The 20,000-nt window shown below is 32.0% G+C and overlaps 3 protein-coding genes across 4 annotated transcripts; 2 read left to right on the forward strand and 1 right to left on the reverse strand.

The window, feature by feature from the left end:
• Positions 1–1,597: 1,597 nt before the first annotated feature.
• LOC8270498 (AUGMIN subunit 6) lies at positions 1,598–9,664 on the reverse strand. Its single transcript, XM_048374463.1, has 13 exons — positions 9,314–9,664; positions 9,157–9,213; positions 8,903–8,997; positions 8,167–8,317; positions 7,171–7,296; positions 6,927–7,083; positions 6,388–6,448; positions 6,019–6,307; positions 4,703–4,828; positions 3,723–3,884; positions 3,375–3,627; positions 2,745–3,221; positions 1,598–2,329 (listed from the first exon to the last, which is right to left on the reverse strand). Exons 1-13 carry the CDS (start codon positions 9,530–9,532, stop codon positions 2,286–2,288), a joined length of 2,217 nt encoding a protein of 738 aa, XP_048230420.1. The 5' UTR covers positions 9,533–9,664; the 3' UTR covers positions 1,598–2,285.
• A 3,316-nt stretch (positions 9,665–12,980) lies between these two features.
• Positions 12,981–16,267, forward strand: LOC8270500 (plant UBX domain-containing protein 1). 2 transcript variants are annotated; one of them, XM_048375090.1, is made up of 9 exons: positions 12,981–13,071; positions 13,189–13,236; positions 14,276–14,372; positions 14,485–14,553; positions 14,740–14,807; positions 14,960–15,089; positions 15,209–15,313; positions 15,660–15,875; positions 15,955–16,267. In XM_048375090.1, the coding sequence occupies exons 2-8, from the start codon at positions 13,216–13,218 to the stop codon at positions 15,860–15,862; spliced, it is 693 nt and encodes a 230-aa protein (XP_048231047.1). In that variant the 5' UTR covers positions 12,981–13,071; positions 13,189–13,215; the 3' UTR covers positions 15,863–15,875; positions 15,955–16,267. The 2 variants fall into 2 exon arrangements, with proteins under 2 accessions (XP_048231047.1, XP_048231046.1); XM_048375089.1 differs by having other exon boundaries at positions 13,037–13,236.
• Positions 16,268–17,888: 1,621 nt separating this feature from the next.
• On the forward strand, positions 17,889–18,967 carry LOC8260360 (glycine-rich RNA-binding, abscisic acid-inducible protein). The gene is made up of 2 exons (XM_002526876.4): positions 17,889–18,068; positions 18,355–18,967. The coding sequence occupies exons 1-2, from the start codon at positions 17,955–17,957 to the stop codon at positions 18,736–18,738; spliced, it is 498 nt and encodes a 165-aa protein (XP_002526922.2). The 5' UTR covers positions 17,889–17,954; the 3' UTR covers positions 18,739–18,967.
• The last annotated feature ends 1,033 nt before the right edge of the window (positions 18,968–20,000 follow it).

Here is a 20,000-nt window from a genome sequence, read left to right on the forward strand (position 1 = left end):
ACAAACTAAAAAATTTCATGCATTCGAGTCAAATTCAAACAATTACCAAAGATACATCTCATTTAATTTGGCTTGGGGATATGATAAATATACCATAAGAATTTTTTATTTTTATTCACTTATGATATGATAATAAAGATGGTTTGGGCTTTGAGTAAGTTATTTTGGAAAAATAACAAAAATGCTCTTAAAAGTACATTTTTAAACTTTTTTTTTCAAAATTATAATTTTGGTTGTTTTTTTAGTTTTTTTTGTTGTTCTTTAGTAAAATAATAAAAAAAAATAACTAAAGAACAATAAAAATAACCACGAAGTATTTTTAGAAAAAAAAAGTTAAAAAATCTGTATTATTTAAAAAAATTATATAGTAAAAATGATTTTTTTTATTAATTTTAAGATATTTCTTAAAAGTTTCCTATTATAATTTGATTTCTTATTACTGTCTTCATCCACCAGGTTCTTTCATATGGTAAAAGCTATGAAATATAAAGTGATAACATGAAGCTATTTTTTCTGTGTGATTCATCTAGTAATCATATTTATTCAATTTTACTATTAATGAAATATGATTTTGTTTTTAGTAGTTGAGTGATATGTGGAACAAAATTTCATTTTCTGTTGTACTAAATTGACCTTTCATTTTTCTAATAATAAAAATAATAATAATAATGATAATAAATATTTTATGAACGTTATTTTTCTCTTAATGAATATTTAAATCAATTAATTGTATTGTTGAACAAGAAATCATGTTCCATATTCAAGCACATTCATTTAAAAATTTAATGAAAGAAAAATAAGTAGTTATTTTTATGTTATTGATATAGATCGAAACTCTAAAAGGAGGGTTGCTTCAAATTGGTTGGAATCTATAATATTTATATTTAAACTATTAAAAAAATATAGCAACTTTTCTAAAATATTCTCAAATCAATAATAGAATTATCATTTTTAATGTGTAAAATTCTTTTTTCAAAATATTGTTCTGAGTTTTCTTTTCAAATTTATAATATATAATTATATTTCAATTTATTATTATTTTTAGTTATTTTACTTTTAAAAAAAAAATAAAAAAGCTAAAAATAACCAAAACAGTAAATTTAAAAAAAAAATAAAAAGCGTATTAATATTTTAATACACTAAAAGTAAAAAATAAAATATACAATAACTTTGATAAAAGAAAAAAAAAAACCATAAGAATTTCTGATATTTTTCTAAAAAAATAACAAAGAGAATCTTGTCTTTTTTTTTTTTTTTCTGTGTCCAGAATCAATAAATAATTGACATTAAATAATCACTGCGGATGATATGTTCTTGTAAATGACTCAGAAAATGTCTCGCATTCTATCTAAATAATCAATGCATGTGAAATCAACAGGAGCAACCCTGGCAGAGGACGACAAAGTATGCATACAATTATCCTAGGACATGCCAAAAGAGCAGTAAACGGGGGGAAAATGGTAAAAGATAAGGAGAAAAAGAAAATTTGATCCGCCTACTGAGTTTATAGATTAAAAACTGAAGCAAAAAATACGAGCATGCAACAGCAAGACTTCTCGCTGTTGTATCAATGTAAAATGTAACATCAGTGCACAAATTCAAGTTCAGCAGCCTGCAATACTGCAACAGGATTGAATCATTGAAACTAAAATAATAACAAATACAAAGTTATTCCTTATAAATCAAAAATTGGGGAAAAGAAAAACACATTAATCTCTTGTTGCTGACCAATTACCTAAATACACGATCAAATCCCTCATTATACACATCTATCAAATACATAGGGATCAGTTAATCAACAATCAATCTTGGCAGTTGCCAGAGGCCATATGCAGTGCAGACTTAAGGCCTCGTCTCATATCCATCAGATAAACTATGGGATGCACACAACTGCCATCCTTTGATCTTGAAGCATTAGTATAGCAATAACTTCTCCCTAAATAAATCATCTGGGAGAATCAGCACAATAATATGATTGAATGTGGATCGTGGCCTCCAAAAACCAGAAATAAGTTGCCATATGAGATGGCTATCTTGGTTCCAGGTGTTATCCAGTAGGTATAAGTGCAGCGAATTGGTCCATATTTTCCCCCCCAAAAAATAGGATATCAACAATGCTAAGGAGGTCAACAGAATGTACATAAGAGGAAGAAACAACACATACAAGCACCACCCTTATGACAAACTAGCAGGCTTGGAGTACTGTCCAATCAAGGAATGCAAGCAAAACCATCACCAGTGACTGAATCATCTTCTCAAAAACGCAAGAGCAACAGTACCAAACATCATTTCAATAAAGCAGTTTCAGTTTCAGTTTCTGTCAGCGGGGCTGCAAGAAAATTAAAGAAACTTAATCTTAACATGTCTGAATGAGAAGGATGTTAGAAACAACAAAGCAAACAACTATACCAAGGAGGCACCCCAGATAAAGGCTTGGAATCCACTGAATGGAGAGGTGAGGGTTTAACCACCCACAATGTACACACATTTACCATTTCAATATACAAAATAGAAAGCAAAGAACTAAAGGCACAAACATAACTAACTCCAGTGCATAATCTGACATCTGGTGCAGAAATGTGCCAAATGCTAGCTTAGCACATGAAAGAATATTTTATGTTTGAAGCTCTTCAAATCACCATTATACATATGCACAAATATTAACCAAAAAAAAAAAAAATTGAAGATAAAGAGATCATAAACTGACAGATAAGCATAACAGGACTGATTTAAAAGCAGCTTACCAAGTAAATACTCGTCTGGATCTGCTAACAGTGATGTGTCCATGAACAAAGGGGGTGAGAAGACCTGATCATGAGGTTCCTCAATGTCAAAGAAAGTCCTTTGTCCATCAGACATTGCACCATTTGAGACAGCTGCTGATAGAAAGCCATTTATGTGGTCATAATTAGTAAGAGAATCCGGATTATTTAATATGTCCGGCAGATCATCATACTTGCTTCCTATTTGACCATCAGGAGCATGAGTCTCAAGAAAGGCAGTGTCCTTCTGAGATGAAAACAATCTTTTACTTCTTCTTGAAGCGACTTTGTTTTCTATGCCCAGACGAGAAAACCCAGTTGCTGACAGAGGTAAGAAGAAGTTCTCCGAACTTTCGTCAGTGTGACTGTCTCGAGATGACTCATAATTCAGAGATTGGGTAGACAGAGCTGCTTCTCTTACAGATCTTTTTAAATTTTGAACATAAGAATTGTCACTATCTGCAAATAACAAAAATTGGGAATCAAAATCTCCACGTGAAGCAATTCAAAGACAAGATTTTGATAACTGATAAATGAGATGTCTACAGGGGGCCAATAAGCTTTTATGTGTGCAGAAGGGTACAGAATAGGTGGCAAAGAGACGTATCAAACCTTGTGGTGTATTATCTAAGCGACTATTCGACAAAGGTTGGTCCAAAGAGTTTCTTTCAGACATATTTTCCATCTGGTTGGTTTGGGGAACTAAAGTTTGTCTCTTCTGCATGTTTCCACCTTTTCCTGATGAATTGGGGGTCAAACTGAATAGTTGTGGTAGTTTTAAAGCAGGGGGGCTGGCAGACACCTTTTCAAGCTGAATAGAGGACATTTTTGAAGTCACATCAGCAATATCATCTGAGCTGCTTTCCTAATTATTGGAAGAAAAAATAAATCAGTTCCTTATATTCTGCAACATTAAGCACAATATCTTACAAAAAAAAGGGTCATTTGACAAACAATTACCAAAGTCCTTCCGCTGCTCTGAGCCTGTCTAGGAGAAGTTGCTAGAGCACGATGCTTGGGCATTGGCGGAAGGTTGGAGGATATATTATTTACTGTCTCTGTACACTCTGCTATAGACTTCTGTATTGCTGGAGCAACATCCTTGAGCTGGTTAATAAGCACCTGGACAGAAAAGTATTTGAATGAGAAAAATCCTGAATGGCATTAGGTAAATAAGGAAGCATAGAAAGCTGAAAAACACAATGCAGGCGCAGAAAAGCTCTTCAAGTGCAATCTAGAATCAGAATCTAAAACCTATCCATCAGAACATATATTGTCTAATTGGAAACCACACACTCATCACCGTCATGATGAATTATTATTCATCAGAAATTAATAGGCTTTGCCCAACAGAAAACCTTAACCATGTATATCAACCTTGAAAACAAACCCCATTGTTGCAGCAAGCAAGGACAGATCTTTGCTCAGTTCTTACACATGCAATAATAAAAATTCAAAGGAATCGGACAATTTAAAAAAATAGCAATAAAACCACAGCACTTCACTAAAATTTTAGCTCCCGAGGCATTATGCATAAAACACGAACACTATTGTTCACAGATATGCACCAGCACCTAGAAATTTTAGACTATTCAAATAATCACAAAGAAGCAGCTATATTAATGTAAAAGTTTCTGATATTCAAATGTATGACACCACATGTGACAAATGATCTTAACATAAAATCCCAAATGAAAAAATGAAATAAAACAACCAACATTTTGAAACATGCTTGCTCTGTGGATGCAAGGCAAAAGCTTAAAGAATGAATACTTACCTATCATGTTTCACGTGATCAACATAATCAGATAACAATTTTTTTTCAAATGTTTAGTCCAATGCCAAGAGAAAATAAACTTTGAATCCATCCAACTTCAAGCTTAAATTGAATTATAGCTTTGCTAGATTTTTCCCGCTTACAGAAAAAAAATATCCATTACCTGAAAACTAGCCAGATGTTGCTGATGTTCAGCAAGAGTTGCAGCTAAAGACTCAGAATGGCCACTAGAACCTCCATCTTGTGCACTCCGTAATAAATCTGGACCTTCTCCATCATTTGCTTTGGCCTACATGTTTTTGCAGAACAGAAGCTCATTACATTAGTAATAATATGGAAAATTCACAAGGACTTCTCTAGTTCATTACTCCCTCAACCTTCATTTTTCCATCTCTGGTGTTGTAATTTTAATGGACCCGTGTAACTTATACTTTTCCTAGTGTCATTTTCCAAAGATACAAAGCTTTCATCTCTAAGCAATTCTTATAATTAACAATTTTTTCAGTGTGTATAGTATGTGGGAAAGTAAAAATGTAGATATTGGGAAAATTCCAAGATTAAGGTGTAGGGACAGCAGACACAAGAAGTATTAATAATATATCTCACACCTAACTAGCTCTCAATCATATATAGCGCAACTATGAGATGGAAATTCCAAAATAAAAGGACAGACTCAACATAGCTTTACAAATATTGCAGATACAAGAAACTCTCCTGGCATTTAGAAAACTGAAAGTAAATATCAAAAATGAAAATGGAAAAAAAATCCCCTAAGCAGCTTTGATTCAATACATAGGACCATCCAACAGCAAATACACAAAATACAATCAATAATAATAGTAACACCCCAGCATAAACTTTGTTAGCAATGCATAAATTCCCTATTTCTTTGAAAAATTCAAAAAAGAAGTGAATGCCATAATAAACTTATGTTAGTGAATCAAGACGTATGGGTATTAACCCATGTTCCAAGGAGATCAACAAGAACATTGCTTTAACAGTGCAACAAACACCAAAGAGCCGGTTTCATAATGCAAAAGAATTAAAAGGTAGACATGGCTTAAAAAGATTTTCATAATGAAACGCAATATTTATCTTCAACTTTTAAGATACAAATTGGAGCATGTCAGCCACAATCTTGATTAAAACCAAAAAACTGGATCAAGATATGAAATTACTACTGCAACCTAAATTTATTTCAAGCACCTGAGACCTCTTCAATACAAATGTCTCATTGCAGCAGAATGACTCTGTACTTCCCCAAAAAACTTGAACTCATCGTAGCAGGAAATAATATATATATTATTAGATAGAGCTTTACAGTACTGAATTCCAAAATACATACCAAATTCATGACACATATCACAGAGAAACGAGGACACAGGACATATTCAGAGGCCATGAAATGGTATGGAAAAAGATTATTTACAATTTACAATTTAATTAAACAGTTTATGACAGAAAAAGAAGATAGCATACCAAATGAAGTGATTGTTTATGAATACGTTGCAATGCATGTGTCCACCGCCGAATAATTTCTGCAACATCGACAGTGGGGTGGACTCTCCCACCTCTGTCATCCACCCGAGAATGTGTCTCATCATTTACTTGTAGATGTGATGAATCTAAATTGTTCTTTAGCTTTTCCTTATTTACATTCATGTATGACCCCTCACTTGGTTCTTTGTCATCAATATGTGTATCTGAATAAGGAACCTGAGCACTCTGATCCATAGCCGCGAGTAAAGATGATCCAGAAATGCGGTATCTGTTAAAAGAATATGTATAAAGTTTGGAGGTGGTTAAGTAGCATCTCCAGCACTCAAAATCATATCTGATAGAAATTACCTATGCTCCCGATGAGCTATTAGGTCCTCAATCGGTCCAGAAGCAAGAACTTCATGCTGACCTATAAAAGGAGACAATAAACATGTGAAGGTTTAGTCAGCAGAGTCATACGCATGAAACAGTGATTAACAGCATCAGACACAAAGGTTAGGAGAAAGACTTGAAAGAAACCAAAATGTACTTTTAGACAAATATAAGTATCGTGTCCATTGTAGTTGTAACTAAAACAGCTGTAATTTGCCCCCAAATTTAACTATCATTATGAGAACAAAGGATCACATAAAATAAATAAATAGGTATCGAGTTTGAAGAAAAACCATTTTAAAACATGACAACTGATCTGCTCAACCATGTTAATTTTCCAAGTGATCTTAATTCATTAATTGCAGAAACCAAGGGCATAATGAAGGGTATGTTTGATATTGAAAGCAGCTTTAAAATTAAAAAGAATTCAGACTGAAATTTTGCTACTAAATGGTGCTTTCTCTTAACATAAATAAATTTTTTGTAGCAACCAGAATATGGATGTTTTAACTTACTTTTACGAGCTAAAATGGACTCCCACAAGCGAGTGGCCTTTGAAACTAAATGGGAATTCTGGCTAGAACTTGATACAAGATCATCCCACAGTTCACCTTCCAACTTCACTTTGTTCCTCAAATCATGCAGTTTTTCGAGCTCTTGCTGCAAATAAGCCTGGCATCCAGGTTTTCCATGGAAAAGTGTGAGCAAAAACTCAAATGTTATTGGCCACTCAAAAGAAAAAAAAAAACTTCTCTTCACCTCTTCAGCACAAAGACCACGAAATTCTGCAGTCATTTCATGAGCTAAATTGGACCACATTGCCTGTCTTTGCACTGCCATTTCTGCATTTTTAAGAAACCTCCTTCTTTCAAGTGCTATTCTAGCCTGTTTAAGATAGATATTTCAAAACATGGCTACAGATATTCAAGCAAAGAATTTCTAGAAATAAGTACCCCGAGGATAACATATAGTAAAAGTAATTTTGTAGGGAGAAGGGAAACCATGTCAAAAGGCCATAATACACAATAAAACTTTTTTGTCAACCCTATCCAGCCTATGAATTGTATATTGTAACAGGCATATTCAACGCAACATCACAAAGAAGTCAATAAGAACCATTAGAAGCTGCAGAAAACACACACCTAACACCCATTTGCACCAGAAAGGGCACATAAATAGCATATAGAAAGAAAAATTTAATTGCTCCATAGAGAGAAAAACTAAATCTCGGAAACCCAAGATGTTAATCATATTTCGTCCGTTAATTCATGTCCACATTAGAAAATCAATATTAAATGTATATTATCCTTCTCCCCATTTTCAAACAAGTAAACTCATGAAGGATGACAAGGAGAAGGGGCCCATTTTATAACCTATATCAGGAACTCACTTATACCCATTCTCCCACTGATGCTATTATGGACCCCAAGAAGCTTCTTGTTAGCCCCTTTCAACATCGTAGTTGGCATTACAATTGTCTAAAAGGATGTTACATCACTCTTTTAGAAGTTCTCTCCCTATCTCGGTGCTCTATATATTTCCATATTAATCTATAATACTATCTGTACTATAAAAAAAATCACTTGAAATTTCAAAGTTAAATAAGTTTGGTTCAGGGTTCCACTAGTCAAAGGCAAGGGTAAGTCCTGATTCCATGAATTGCATCTAACAGCTTTGAACAACCCAGGCCTTTAACTATATTGATTTTTTTCCACTTCATTGTTTTTTATGTTAAAATAAATAGATTACTATTACCTTTGTTACAGGAAGCAGTGTAGCTGCATGCTGAAAGGTTACATCAGTTAGTGAAGCAGGTAGTGGGTTAGAAGCTACATCAGCTGCAAATGTGCGCCTGTGAACCTCCCGCAAAGCATGCAAGGAAAGTTGCCACAAAAGTTCAACAAATCTGCAGTGACATCAGAAGCTTCATTAAATAAGTAAAAACACTTCTACTAGCATGCATACTACCTTTGCAGCCACATGGACTTATTAAAGCTTTATATAAATTAAATACCATCAACATTAAATTTAAATCCAATGGGCTAATGTATATGTGCTAATCTCTAAAGTGTTTCAACCTATATGAACACCCCATGCATAATAGAGACATGGTGGAAGGGCTTGTGCACATGCTAATTTCACTAGTAAAATGACAGGTAAATAGACAAATTTTGTCTGCTAAAATGATATGTAAAGTCCATTTAGTTGAGTTTATTCCCACCAAAGCCAAACAGATCACCAGACTCCTTTGTGAAGATTGCCTGGTCTATGAATGAAAATTATTTCACAATGCTGAACTTTTCATTTTGTACTGTGATAAGAACTAAAACCTCTACTCGATTACCCTATTTCAACCATTTGACTCGTTGAAAACAATAACAAGCATGAAGCATAACTTTCACATCTGAATTTATATTTTTTAATTATATTACCTAGCTACCCAAAAGCCAATGCCGCTTCCAGAATACTAAAACATATCAATAAAATGTACCTCGGTCCACAACAAGTAGCAAGTGATGAAACCCTCGAATTGCTCCTTGGAAGTGCCCCTTGTGACTCGAGCTCGCTAATAATCCCTTGCACAACCTAACCAACAAAGAAAAATTCAATTCAAATTAAAAACAATTAGAAGTAAATAACATACTGAAAAAATATCTAAATCAAAGTAAAACAGCAAAAAAAAAAAATTAGCATCAAACAAAATTCAATCAATCAATCAAATCAAATTCATAACCTAAACCTTACTTTACGAAAATCACGCGACTGAGCAGAATCGAAAATCGGCCACACCTTATCAAAATCCTAATAATAGATCACAACAATTAACAACAGAAAAACTATAAATAAATAAATAAATTCAGTAACCATAATAAACGCATAAAAGTTGAAAAATGTGTTGTACTTTAGCGGATTGAGCGGGGCCACGAAGGGAGGAAAGGATAAAGTAGAGAAGTTGTTCGCCTAATTTAGGGTTAGAGTGACGGAAAAGTCCGACCCGTGGAGTTCCGTTGGATGATGGTCCGAGTCCGATAATGTTCGGATCGAGACCTAATAACAAACAGTTTGTGTACATTGCACTTTCTAGCTCTATTTCTCTCTCCTTTTCTCTGTCCATCGTCATCTACGTTTTAACCCGCCACTCTCTCTCTAGATTTCTCTCCGTCTACTTGTGATTCTGATTCTGGTTTTTCCTTTCTTGTTTTTTTATTTCTTTATTTCGATTGAAAGTTTTTTGAAAATGGAGGTCCTTAAAGAGTTGGGCAATTGAGAAATGGACTAAATGAAAATGTAAGTTGAAAGATATTGTGGGGGAGATTTCTCAATTTGGGAAAAGTTAAAGGGGTTCTTTTTAAATTTAATTTATTTTTGAAAATGGGCCCAAGGAGGAATAATAATAATAATAATAATAATAATAATAAAGCCATAAAAGAGTCACGTTTTGGGGAATTTTGAAATGAAGAGTGTAAGGTGGGGGTGAGGCTAACGTGCGCCCGTTGGAACTGTTGGCTGCCGGCCAATTCTCAGTTTTTAAGGTGTCGCCCGCCCTCATCGTCTTGTTGCTTAATAGAATATTAATTATTGAATTATTAAAACACGATGTCAGATTTATTTTTTTAACAAAAAAAAAAAGTAAAATAGTCTTTTTATTTTAGAATTTAGATGGTACGACCTTCCACCTTAGAATTTAGATATTAGAAAGTTATGAATTCATAATACATAAATTTGCTTTTATTAGCAGCATGATTCTTGTTTAAATTTATTTGTCATGCGTTTTAAATAATAATACTTTTTAAGCATTTTAATTTGATATTTTCAATATATTTGATTCAATTTTTATTTTAATTAGTATAAAAAAATAAGTGAAATTAATTATTTTAAAAAAATTAGTGTTAAATTTAATAAAATATAAAATATATGAGAGCATGCGAATAAATTCTTAATTTATTTTTTTATTTATATCAAAATATACGTTTTTTATAATCATATTCAATATTTTATTACTTATTTATTTTTTAGTAAAAAAATAAATAAGTAATAAAATATTGAATATGATTATAAAAAACGTATATTTTGATATAAATAAAAATAAAAATTAGCTATTTATAATTTAGTAAAAGATATATCCACATTATTTGAATGTTGTAATGGTTAGAATATTTATTAAACTATAGTCATTAAAGTGTTCCTGTAGTGATACTTGAATCTCTTAATTTAGAATATCTACCATTGTCTTTGCAAACTCCTCTCACTTTTTTTGTGTGTGAGGTCATTGATGAGACTTTACTTACAACATTTTCCGATCCAATTATTATATATATTAAATTTTTTATTTTAAAAAGTTATATGAGATTTTAATACATTATTTATTTTTTAAATATAAAGTAAATAGTCAATTTAGTAAACTTTTAAATATAAAATAGATACATAGCAAAACTTCACTCTCTACTCTGTATTTAATAAATACATTACAAATTTTTAGATATTTAATTTAATTGATATTTACAATTTTTACTTTTCCATTGATAAAAATAAAAAAAAATAAAAAAGTTAAAACTATTAATAATAAAAGTAAGATATAAAATAAAATTTAAGAGTCTATTGAACTTCAACAAAATATTTTACTCTTCATGTGTAAATATTATTTAAAATGTTGTTTATTATAAAGAGCACAATCGGAGATGCTCTTATAATTTTTTATTACTCATTCCTTCAATTTATTTTTAAAAATATAAACTTCTGATGATTTTTGAATTTATAATGCCATCACACTTATAAAAAAAATTTGTTTATTTTTACTAAATTTTATTCATTATTTTTTATTTGTAAAAAGAAAAATTTAGTAAACTAGACAATAAAAATATAATTTTTTACATTCACTATGAAAAATAAAAATTAGTTCAATATAAATAAGAAGATTCAAATTCGAGAACTTTCATCCACTATCAAGAGTAATATATTTCAAATATAACTTTAAAGGCAATTTGAAGGGTATAAAACTTTGAAGTTCCAATTTCAATATGGAAAGAAATATGATTGGAAACAAAATGAGATGTTGCTTTGCTTTAGTGCCAAATTATTCCCCTGGGATATTGGCTACCTAAAGTTGGGACTCTTGAGAGATTAGGAAGGACAAAAGTTTTGGTTACGTATGGGATTGAGTTGGGAGGTATATCGCTGTTCATTGTGGACTACAATACATTTTTTCTGAATTGAAGGTCAAGGTATTGAATAATTCTCTTTCTATTTAACAAATAAAGTTATTAAGCTGTCCTCAATAAACTAGTTTAATTAGTTCTCAAATGTGCAAATAATTAATATATTTGAGACAGTGCAAATAATTATTTAGGATGTAACTGAATCAAACTATTTTTTTAATAACAGTACTTGTTGTTTTAGTCTTAAATATCATAAATATAATTTATGTTAGTTTTAATTGGAAATTAAAATTGATTTTCCTGAGTTAATATAATCAATTTAGTTGAGTTTTAAATATTATGAAAATTTTATTAACCGGTTTTTGGATATGAAATCATAAACACCAATTGAATTCATCTACACCTTTAAATTTTAATTTCCAATTAAGTTAAAAATACTCATTATATTGACTCGATTATATTATTAAATAGATAACATTTTAAAATATTACATCGCCATTGATGTTGATAAGTACACAATGAATTCATACAATAAATTTACTTTATTAGAAATCCTTTAAAAATATTTAAAATTAACAAAAAAATATTTTTTGTGATATAAAATATATTTTCTTAAAAAATATGGTTGTTCTTTTATAAATTTATGTTATGGTTACTCTTCAATTATTTTTTACTTATTTTTTAATTATCTATAATTATTTTTAATTGATTTTCAAATTTTTAATAAAATAAGTCTAAACCATAAATTAAAGAAGTTAAAATACTATATTCTTAATATGTTAATATAATAAAAATGAAAAAAATAAAAAAGTTGCATGTCTACTGTGGAAAACTGGAGTTATTTTCTAATAGAATGGTATAAGAAAATAGAAAAATAGAATTTCTTATTCGGTTAACATAATTTTTTAAAACTGTAAAACAGAAAAATATTTTTTAAAATTCCTAATTATACATAAATGTATAAAATATTACCTTAAGATTTTTTTTGTTTTAAAAAATAGAGAGCCATAATGTAGGATGCCACTATTATTTTTTATTATTTTATCCAAACTAACACATATTTCTTTTTTTCTTATTTAAATTTTGAATTTTTTTTAATTTTTCAAATGAGAATTAAAAGATTATAAAAACATGAAGATGAAGAAAAGAAAATAAAAATGTGAAGGTGAAGAAGAGAAATTAAAAATTAAACAACCCATGAATTTGATAAAAAAAGGAAAAACTAATAACGCCGGAAATTCTGATGTTTTTCTTTATTTCTTTCTTTGGTAGAAAAAGAAATATTGGGCTTAAAACTGGCCCATTATCTGTCTGAAGTAAAGCCGAAAACATCTTGAAATGGGCCCCCAATGGAACCGGCTTCAAGCGGCATCAGCTGTGGCTATAACCGTTGCAGTAGTACGTGCGATCATCACGTGCAAGAAGAGGAGACTTATTAGAAAGATCGAAGAGAAAGGAACATATGTAAATCAGCCTCGCCAAGGAAAGGGGGATTCAAAAACAGGTACAACGTTTGTATATATACACACACATACACTCGATCATTTCTCCCTTTGCGTTTCTGGGGTGTTGCTTTTATTCTCTGATGATAGTTGATGGTTCTTTACCTCTACCTCTGAAGAGAAGGAGACTCACTGCCATTGATATCATGGAAGCTGAAGCAGCTTTGGTATTCCATTCTTTTTCTTTATGTTTATAAATGAATCTTGGTTGGTTTCCTTTTGCCTTTGATACATAGGTCGATCTGGGTTCTGTTTATTATGAGTTATTCTGTGTTAAATTTGGTTCTTTTTCTCATTTTGAATCCCTCTTGCACTAGAGAGTTTACAAGAATTTGTGAACTGGGTTTGGATCTTAGAAACTGGGAATTTGTGAAGTGAAATACATGGTTTACGAGCATGTATTGATTTGTATAATGTTATAGGTCGTGTTATATGGAGTTGAGCTGCAGTACTTGTTATGTAGATAGTACTTATTTCTTGCTGTCCTAGTTAAGTTCATAATCATAATGCCATTGGCTGGTAATTGATTGAAGTTTTGATCTTGGTTCTTATGGTGCTGTTTTCTTCTTCAATTGATTGAAGGGTTGCTTTGACTAACGCTTTTCTTTTTTGCTGTTGCTGCAAAAGTTTGTTTGAGTACTGAATCAGTAAATTAGATACAGTAAACGTTTTAAAGGCTTTCGGGGTTTTGTTTTGCTCACAATCTTCATTATGATTGCCATTAAATTTTGGAATTGCACCTTACTTATGGCAATGAGTACTGTCAACTTTTGGAGTAATCGGTGACTATGTTCTCTTCTGAAGGTGGTATCTTTGTGGTTTCTAATTCTTGGAGATAATGAACTGAATAATCTGTCAGCTATATAGAATAGGTTATGAGGTCTAATTCCCAAATAAGCATCATGTTATTGTTTTATGTTGTTCTCACATCATGCTAAGGCAGAAAGGGACTGCAGACTCAATATATGATCATAAAATCATGTAATGGTCAATTTATGGGATGATATTGAAGTCCTTGGAGGAGCTTCATAGGAAAAAAGAAAAAAATACAAGAATAAACTATTTTATTGTGCATTTTCTTATGTATGTTTAATTGTTCCCCATTTTCATTTAGCTGTCATGTTAATTATGATCGTCACTTTTGAGTTGCTTGTACCCTGCTTCCCCCATATTATTTGACTTGGTTGACTTTTTCCATGATATCAGGCCAAGCTCGCAGCTGTTAAAGATAAGTTTGGTCGAGATCTGCGTGTTTTTGAAACAAATGGGCTCTCTCCTTCAACAAATCAAGTGTCTGATGCTGGTATAATTGGCTTCAACGTTATCCCATTATAAAAGCCAAAGCATGAACCTGGACTAGTTTATAACATTAACCTAGGATTACCTCTTAATTGTTGCTTCGTTCTTTTCGGCAGAGGAGTCAGATGACTTCTATGAGTTCACTGCTGAGGACTACTATAGGATCATGGCAACCAAAAGGGAAGGTAAACATTTCGCTTTTGTTGTGCATGCATTCTAACGTAGTTGATGATAGAATAATTTGAATTGCAAATTTTTTGGGATTAGTCAAATTGAATTCGTATCCAGTTATTCATATGCTATATGCAACATTAAGAAAAAGGAAAGACATTCTTATCCATATCTCTGTTATTTGATGTAATGATGAGCAGATAAATCCTTAAAGACGAGAAAAATTCGGGAAGCTGAAGAAGCAGCTCGCAAGTCTAAATTAACAAAGGTTCTCACTGAGTTTTTTTTTTTTTTGTTTCCCTTAAAGTTCCATTATTTGGGGGGGGGGGGCAAACTCTCCCTTAATTTTAACATTGTCTATATATTCTGCATGCATATGCTAGTTTGGTTATGGTTTAACCTGTTCATGTGTGTATTCAGGCTGTAATTAGGGTACGTTTTCCTGATAATCATACATTGGAGGTAGCCTTTCATCCGTCAGAAAAGATTCAGTGCTTATTTGATCTGCTCATAAAAGTGATTGCTCGACCAGAAGTGCCATTTTATATATGTATGCAAGAGAAGGCCAGCATTTAATTTGTTATATATGATCGTATAGTTATGTATTTGATTTATGCGAGGAATTGGTTAAACTGATGCAGCCAACTCTGACATATGCTCATGTTGCAGATACCACTCCTCCAAAGAAGCAAATAAAAGACTTGTCCCAGGACTTTTACTCAGCTGGATTTGTTCCCGGCGCAATTGTTTATTTTTCATATAATCTATCACGAGGTTAGTTCACATTCAATGCTTTAAAATGATAAGAGTGTATATGGTCTGAATTCTTACGGTTGCTTTATAACATAATTATATTATTCATTTCTTCCTGTATTATGCCTTTGCGCATTGTCATATTGTTGGTGAATAGGAGGAGAATTTTAACAGTTATAACACTCGAATAGGCTGCATTACTACTTTCCTAACCATTACTCTAATATTGCTCCCCTTTGGCTCATCTCTTTTCCATTATAAGCATATTCTCTGTGTTTCAGTGGATTCTATCTCCATATTCCCAATACCCAGGCCCATATTATGATCATCTATAGATAGCTAATATTTGTTCTTATGTAATTTTCAGGTGATGATGCTGCAGCTCTCGATTCTGGTCCCTTCCTCCAAGAAGAAATAATGTCTTTGAAGGGTTTGAATGTGATTTCTGAACCAGCAGCGGAGCCAGTTCAATCTGCACCAGAACCTATAACAGCAGCCCCTGCACCTGTTCCTCAAGAGTCCAAGCCTGCTGAGAAAAAATTGATGAAACCAAAGTGGCTGAAAATGTGATGCGACCAATCCGGCAAGTCAGCCCTTCATTACTTTCCTCTTCCTGGAATCTCACATTCTAATGATTCTAAGTCAAGCCCTTTATGTTGCAGGCAATATTCAATACGGGATCTCAAGGCTTTTACATCTCCATAGAGGGACATTTCCGATGGGCATAGAACAAAAGAAGTCAGTATTTGGTGCAAAGTTTTAAAAGGCCCGAGGAAGTGATATGTTCTTAGAACACTCTTTTGTAAAGTTTGTTTTATGCCAACAATCATGTGAATATTCAAGTCATGTTTCTTGCCTCAGATCCTGCCATGTGATTACTTGCTTGATAATGTTGCATTTCCTGTGGTGTTCGATCTACCGGGTTCATGTTAAGGCATGGATATAATTTATTTGCTCAGTAGTTTTGGATGCTCATTCGGGATTTGTCTTTTCTCTTCTTCTAGTGTGTTTTTAATCAAAGGAGGAAGAGCCTTCTATTAATGAGGACAAAAAGCTCTAATCAATGGAGAAATAACGGGCCTAAAGTCCAAGACAACTGAAGAGGAAATTTCATCATTACTATTTTTTTTTTTTCAGTAATTATAAAAATATTTGGGTTTTTATTTTTTTTTCTAATTTATTCGATGCTTTTCTAAAAATACCTGATTATATTTTTTTATTTTATTTTTATATATTTAGTTTTAAATACTTAACAAATATTTAACATATATTATGTTTTAATAAATGTATATCTTTTGTTGTTAAATGTTTTTTTAAGTTGTATTATGTTTTATTTTAGAAAAGAAATAGATATTCAACATAAATTATTATTTGATAAATATATATTTTTTTACTGTTGAATTTATTTCATATATATTTTAATACATACTATTTTTTATTAAATACATATTTTTTCTATTACTTTTTTTTCCTGTTTTATAAAGGCTTTTATTGACATTCTTTTTAATACCTAAGATGCTTTTAGAAAAAGTAATTAGAAATTTAATAGATGTATTCTAAATTCAATTTATGTAAAACTTTTAGAAAAAGTAAGCATAAATTCAATAGATGTATTCTAAATTCAGTATCTGTCAAATGTATACTAAATATATATTTTCTTTACTAATACTATTTTTTTTACTTTGTCGTTATTTTTTTAGATATGATATTCTTAATATGTCTTTGTATTCTTAAATTATAAAATATAATTTTTAAATTTGTTTTATTCACCACTTGTAGTACAAAATTGGTCAAAATGCAACAATATCTCATAAATATTAATGTGTTCCATATGCAATTTTTACAAAATATACTAAAGATGTTCTTCGACATATACCAAACATATACTTTCTTTTTTCACCTTGTTATGTTTTATTATTTTTATTTTAAAATATAATATAAAAGGACATCTCCAAATCCTTAAACTAGAAAAATAACTCTTAGATTTTTGTTTATTCTTTATTAGTAGCACAAAATCGACCACAATGCAACATTCACAAAAATTAAATATACATTTTTGAATTTAAAGACTCTTTAGAGATATTCAATATTTATCTATATCTTTTGATATTTCTTTTTCAGCTAATGAGCATAATGAAACATCATTGAAATAGGGCAAAACTGGAATCCGGTAAGCTCATCAAGATATTTCACGAATCCAAATAAATCAGAAGATATTTTTCAGAGTCCAATAAAATATCAGTTTTTAAAGTGTCTATCCAACGCCATACTTATCTCACAACTGGACCCCACTTGACTCGAGTCACCGCGTTACCTAACCCTAGTTTACCGTTCCTAAGCAGGCAATGAGCCAAAAATATCTTGTTTGGCTCTCGATTTTATTCGCATATACTTCCTCTTCCCCAATCCCTCCTCTGGATAATCCATCCAAAAATCCACTAAAATAGACCAATCATTCTATAATTAGCACTATAGGATAAACTTAACCTGTGACCAAACAATCCAGCACATTCACCGCCTTGAAATTTTGACCCACACAGTTAGCTGAATTAACTATAGTTAATACCAGCTCCATCTATAAAACAATGCTCTTGCCTAACCCTAATCTCACACTCTCTCTTCTCCTCTCTTCTCTTCATTTTGTTTTCTTATAATCAATCAAATGGCCGCTGCTGATATCGAGTATAGGTGCTTCGTCGGCGGCCTTGCATGGGCTACCAGCGACAAAGCCCTTGAAGAAGCCTTTAGTGCCTACGGCGAGGTCCTCGAATCGAAGGTCCGTTTGTCGCAGAGATCGGATCTGACCCGACCCGCTTAGTTCGGACTTTGTCGATCCAAAATCTGTGATACTGTTTCTCTGTTACTATAATTCTCTCTGTTACTACTGTTCTCTGTGTTTAAAATGTTACTAATCTCTAATCGGTACGTTCATCTTCATCCTTTGGGCGAAGATCGATCGATTTTTCATTTTTTTTTGTTTTGATGTAATTTTATGTGGAGTTTATGCTTTAGATCTGATTAGATCTGTCCGATATTGATTTTGCTTTTTTCCTTTTGTTTAGATTATTAATGATCGTGAGACTGGTAGATCTCGTGGATTCGGATTTGTGACCTTCAACAACGAGAAATCCATGAGAGACGCTATTGAAGGAATGAACGGGCAGAATCTTGACGGCCGTAATATCACTGTCAACGAAGCTCAGTCTCGTGGCGGCGGCGGAGGCGGAGGCGGAGGCTACAGAAATGGTGGCGGCGGTGGATATGGAGGTGGACGTCGTGAAGGTGGTTATGGCGGCGGCGGCGGTTACAGCCGTGGTGGAGGTGGTTATGGTGGCGGCGGCGGTGGCTACGGAGGTGGCCGCGACAGAGGATACGGTGGTGGTGGTGATGGTGGATCTAGGTATTCCAGGGGAGGTGGTGCCTCTGAGGGTAACTGGAGGAGTTAGAGTTTAGATGTGGTGTCGTTTTGTGTGTTTGGGATGGGGGTTCTATGTCGTTGGATTTATTTAGGTTAATGTTAGTTTTGGTCCCTCTATGAAATGGGTTTGGGTTGCTTCTCTTGTTCTGGTTTCGATATAATTAAGAATTGTAGATCATTTTTGATCGTTGATTACTCTTACTGGTTACGCGTGTTACGGTAATGAAGAGTTCAGATCTTAAAGTTCTATGAGCAAATTTCTTATTGAAGTTCTTTTTTTAAATTTAATCCCCTAGAAATTTTTAAGCGGTTTGCAAAATTCATACTTCTGTTTGATCGGCTTTTCGCACCCACGGCTGAGTTTCCTCATTATAAATACGACACAAATAAGTTCAGAGCTTGAGTTTGGGATTCGAGTTATATTGAATGGCCTCTGGTCCTTTTTGTGCTTTGTTACGTCAGAATTATGGTGGGAATTTTTTAAATATCTTTGGTCGCTTTGGTGTGAATATCTAAACATTCGGAAGATTTTGATCTGAAAATTCAGATGCCAATCTTTGGAAATTTTAATTTTGTAGGTCCTAAAATCAATTTTGTAGTGGTATTAGTTTGCCTTCTGAGCTCGGTATATCGCGAACCAGAGTAACCACAAATGGGATTTCAAGAATCAGAGTGGGATTTCAACAATCGTGGCATGTAGCGTTGTGCATTTGTATCGGTTGAATTAATTAATATATTTTTTGAATTTTAGTCGGTCAACTTAATTAATATAAACTTTAAAATTTTAATAACTAATGGTAATAAATAAATAGATATATTAATATAAATGTGATATTTTTTTTCCGTATATTAGTATCTCAAGTGTCACCTTTGATAAATCTCTCTATCAGGTTACACTTTTGAAATAGTTTGGTTTAGTATGGAACGAAAATGGATTTCGAAAATCTTTCTGTGAGGGTTAAACATATTAAATTATCATATCTATCGTTCTCTAACAATCACAAGTTTAAATGAAAGGAGTCATAAGTATACACAAATATGCTCGTTTACACTACAATAAGATTATCAAATATATATAACATCAAGCTTAATTCTATTCTATTTACTTTTATAAAGTTACAAAAATGAACATAATTCATTTATTTTTTCTACTTAAATAAAATATTTCAGATATCAATGTTTAAATAAAACAAACCTTGTATTTAATTATTTTATTTTATTTTATTTTGTCATCATCATCATCATCGTATATATTTAATATGCAAATAATATTATCTTATTGTATATTTT

The sequence above is a fragment of the Ricinus communis genome, chromosome 5 (assembly GCF_019578655.1).
Source record: "Ricinus communis isolate WT05 ecotype wild-type chromosome 5, ASM1957865v1, whole genome shotgun sequence".
Lineage (NCBI taxonomy): Eukaryota > Viridiplantae > Streptophyta > Magnoliopsida > Malpighiales > Euphorbiaceae > Ricinus > Ricinus communis.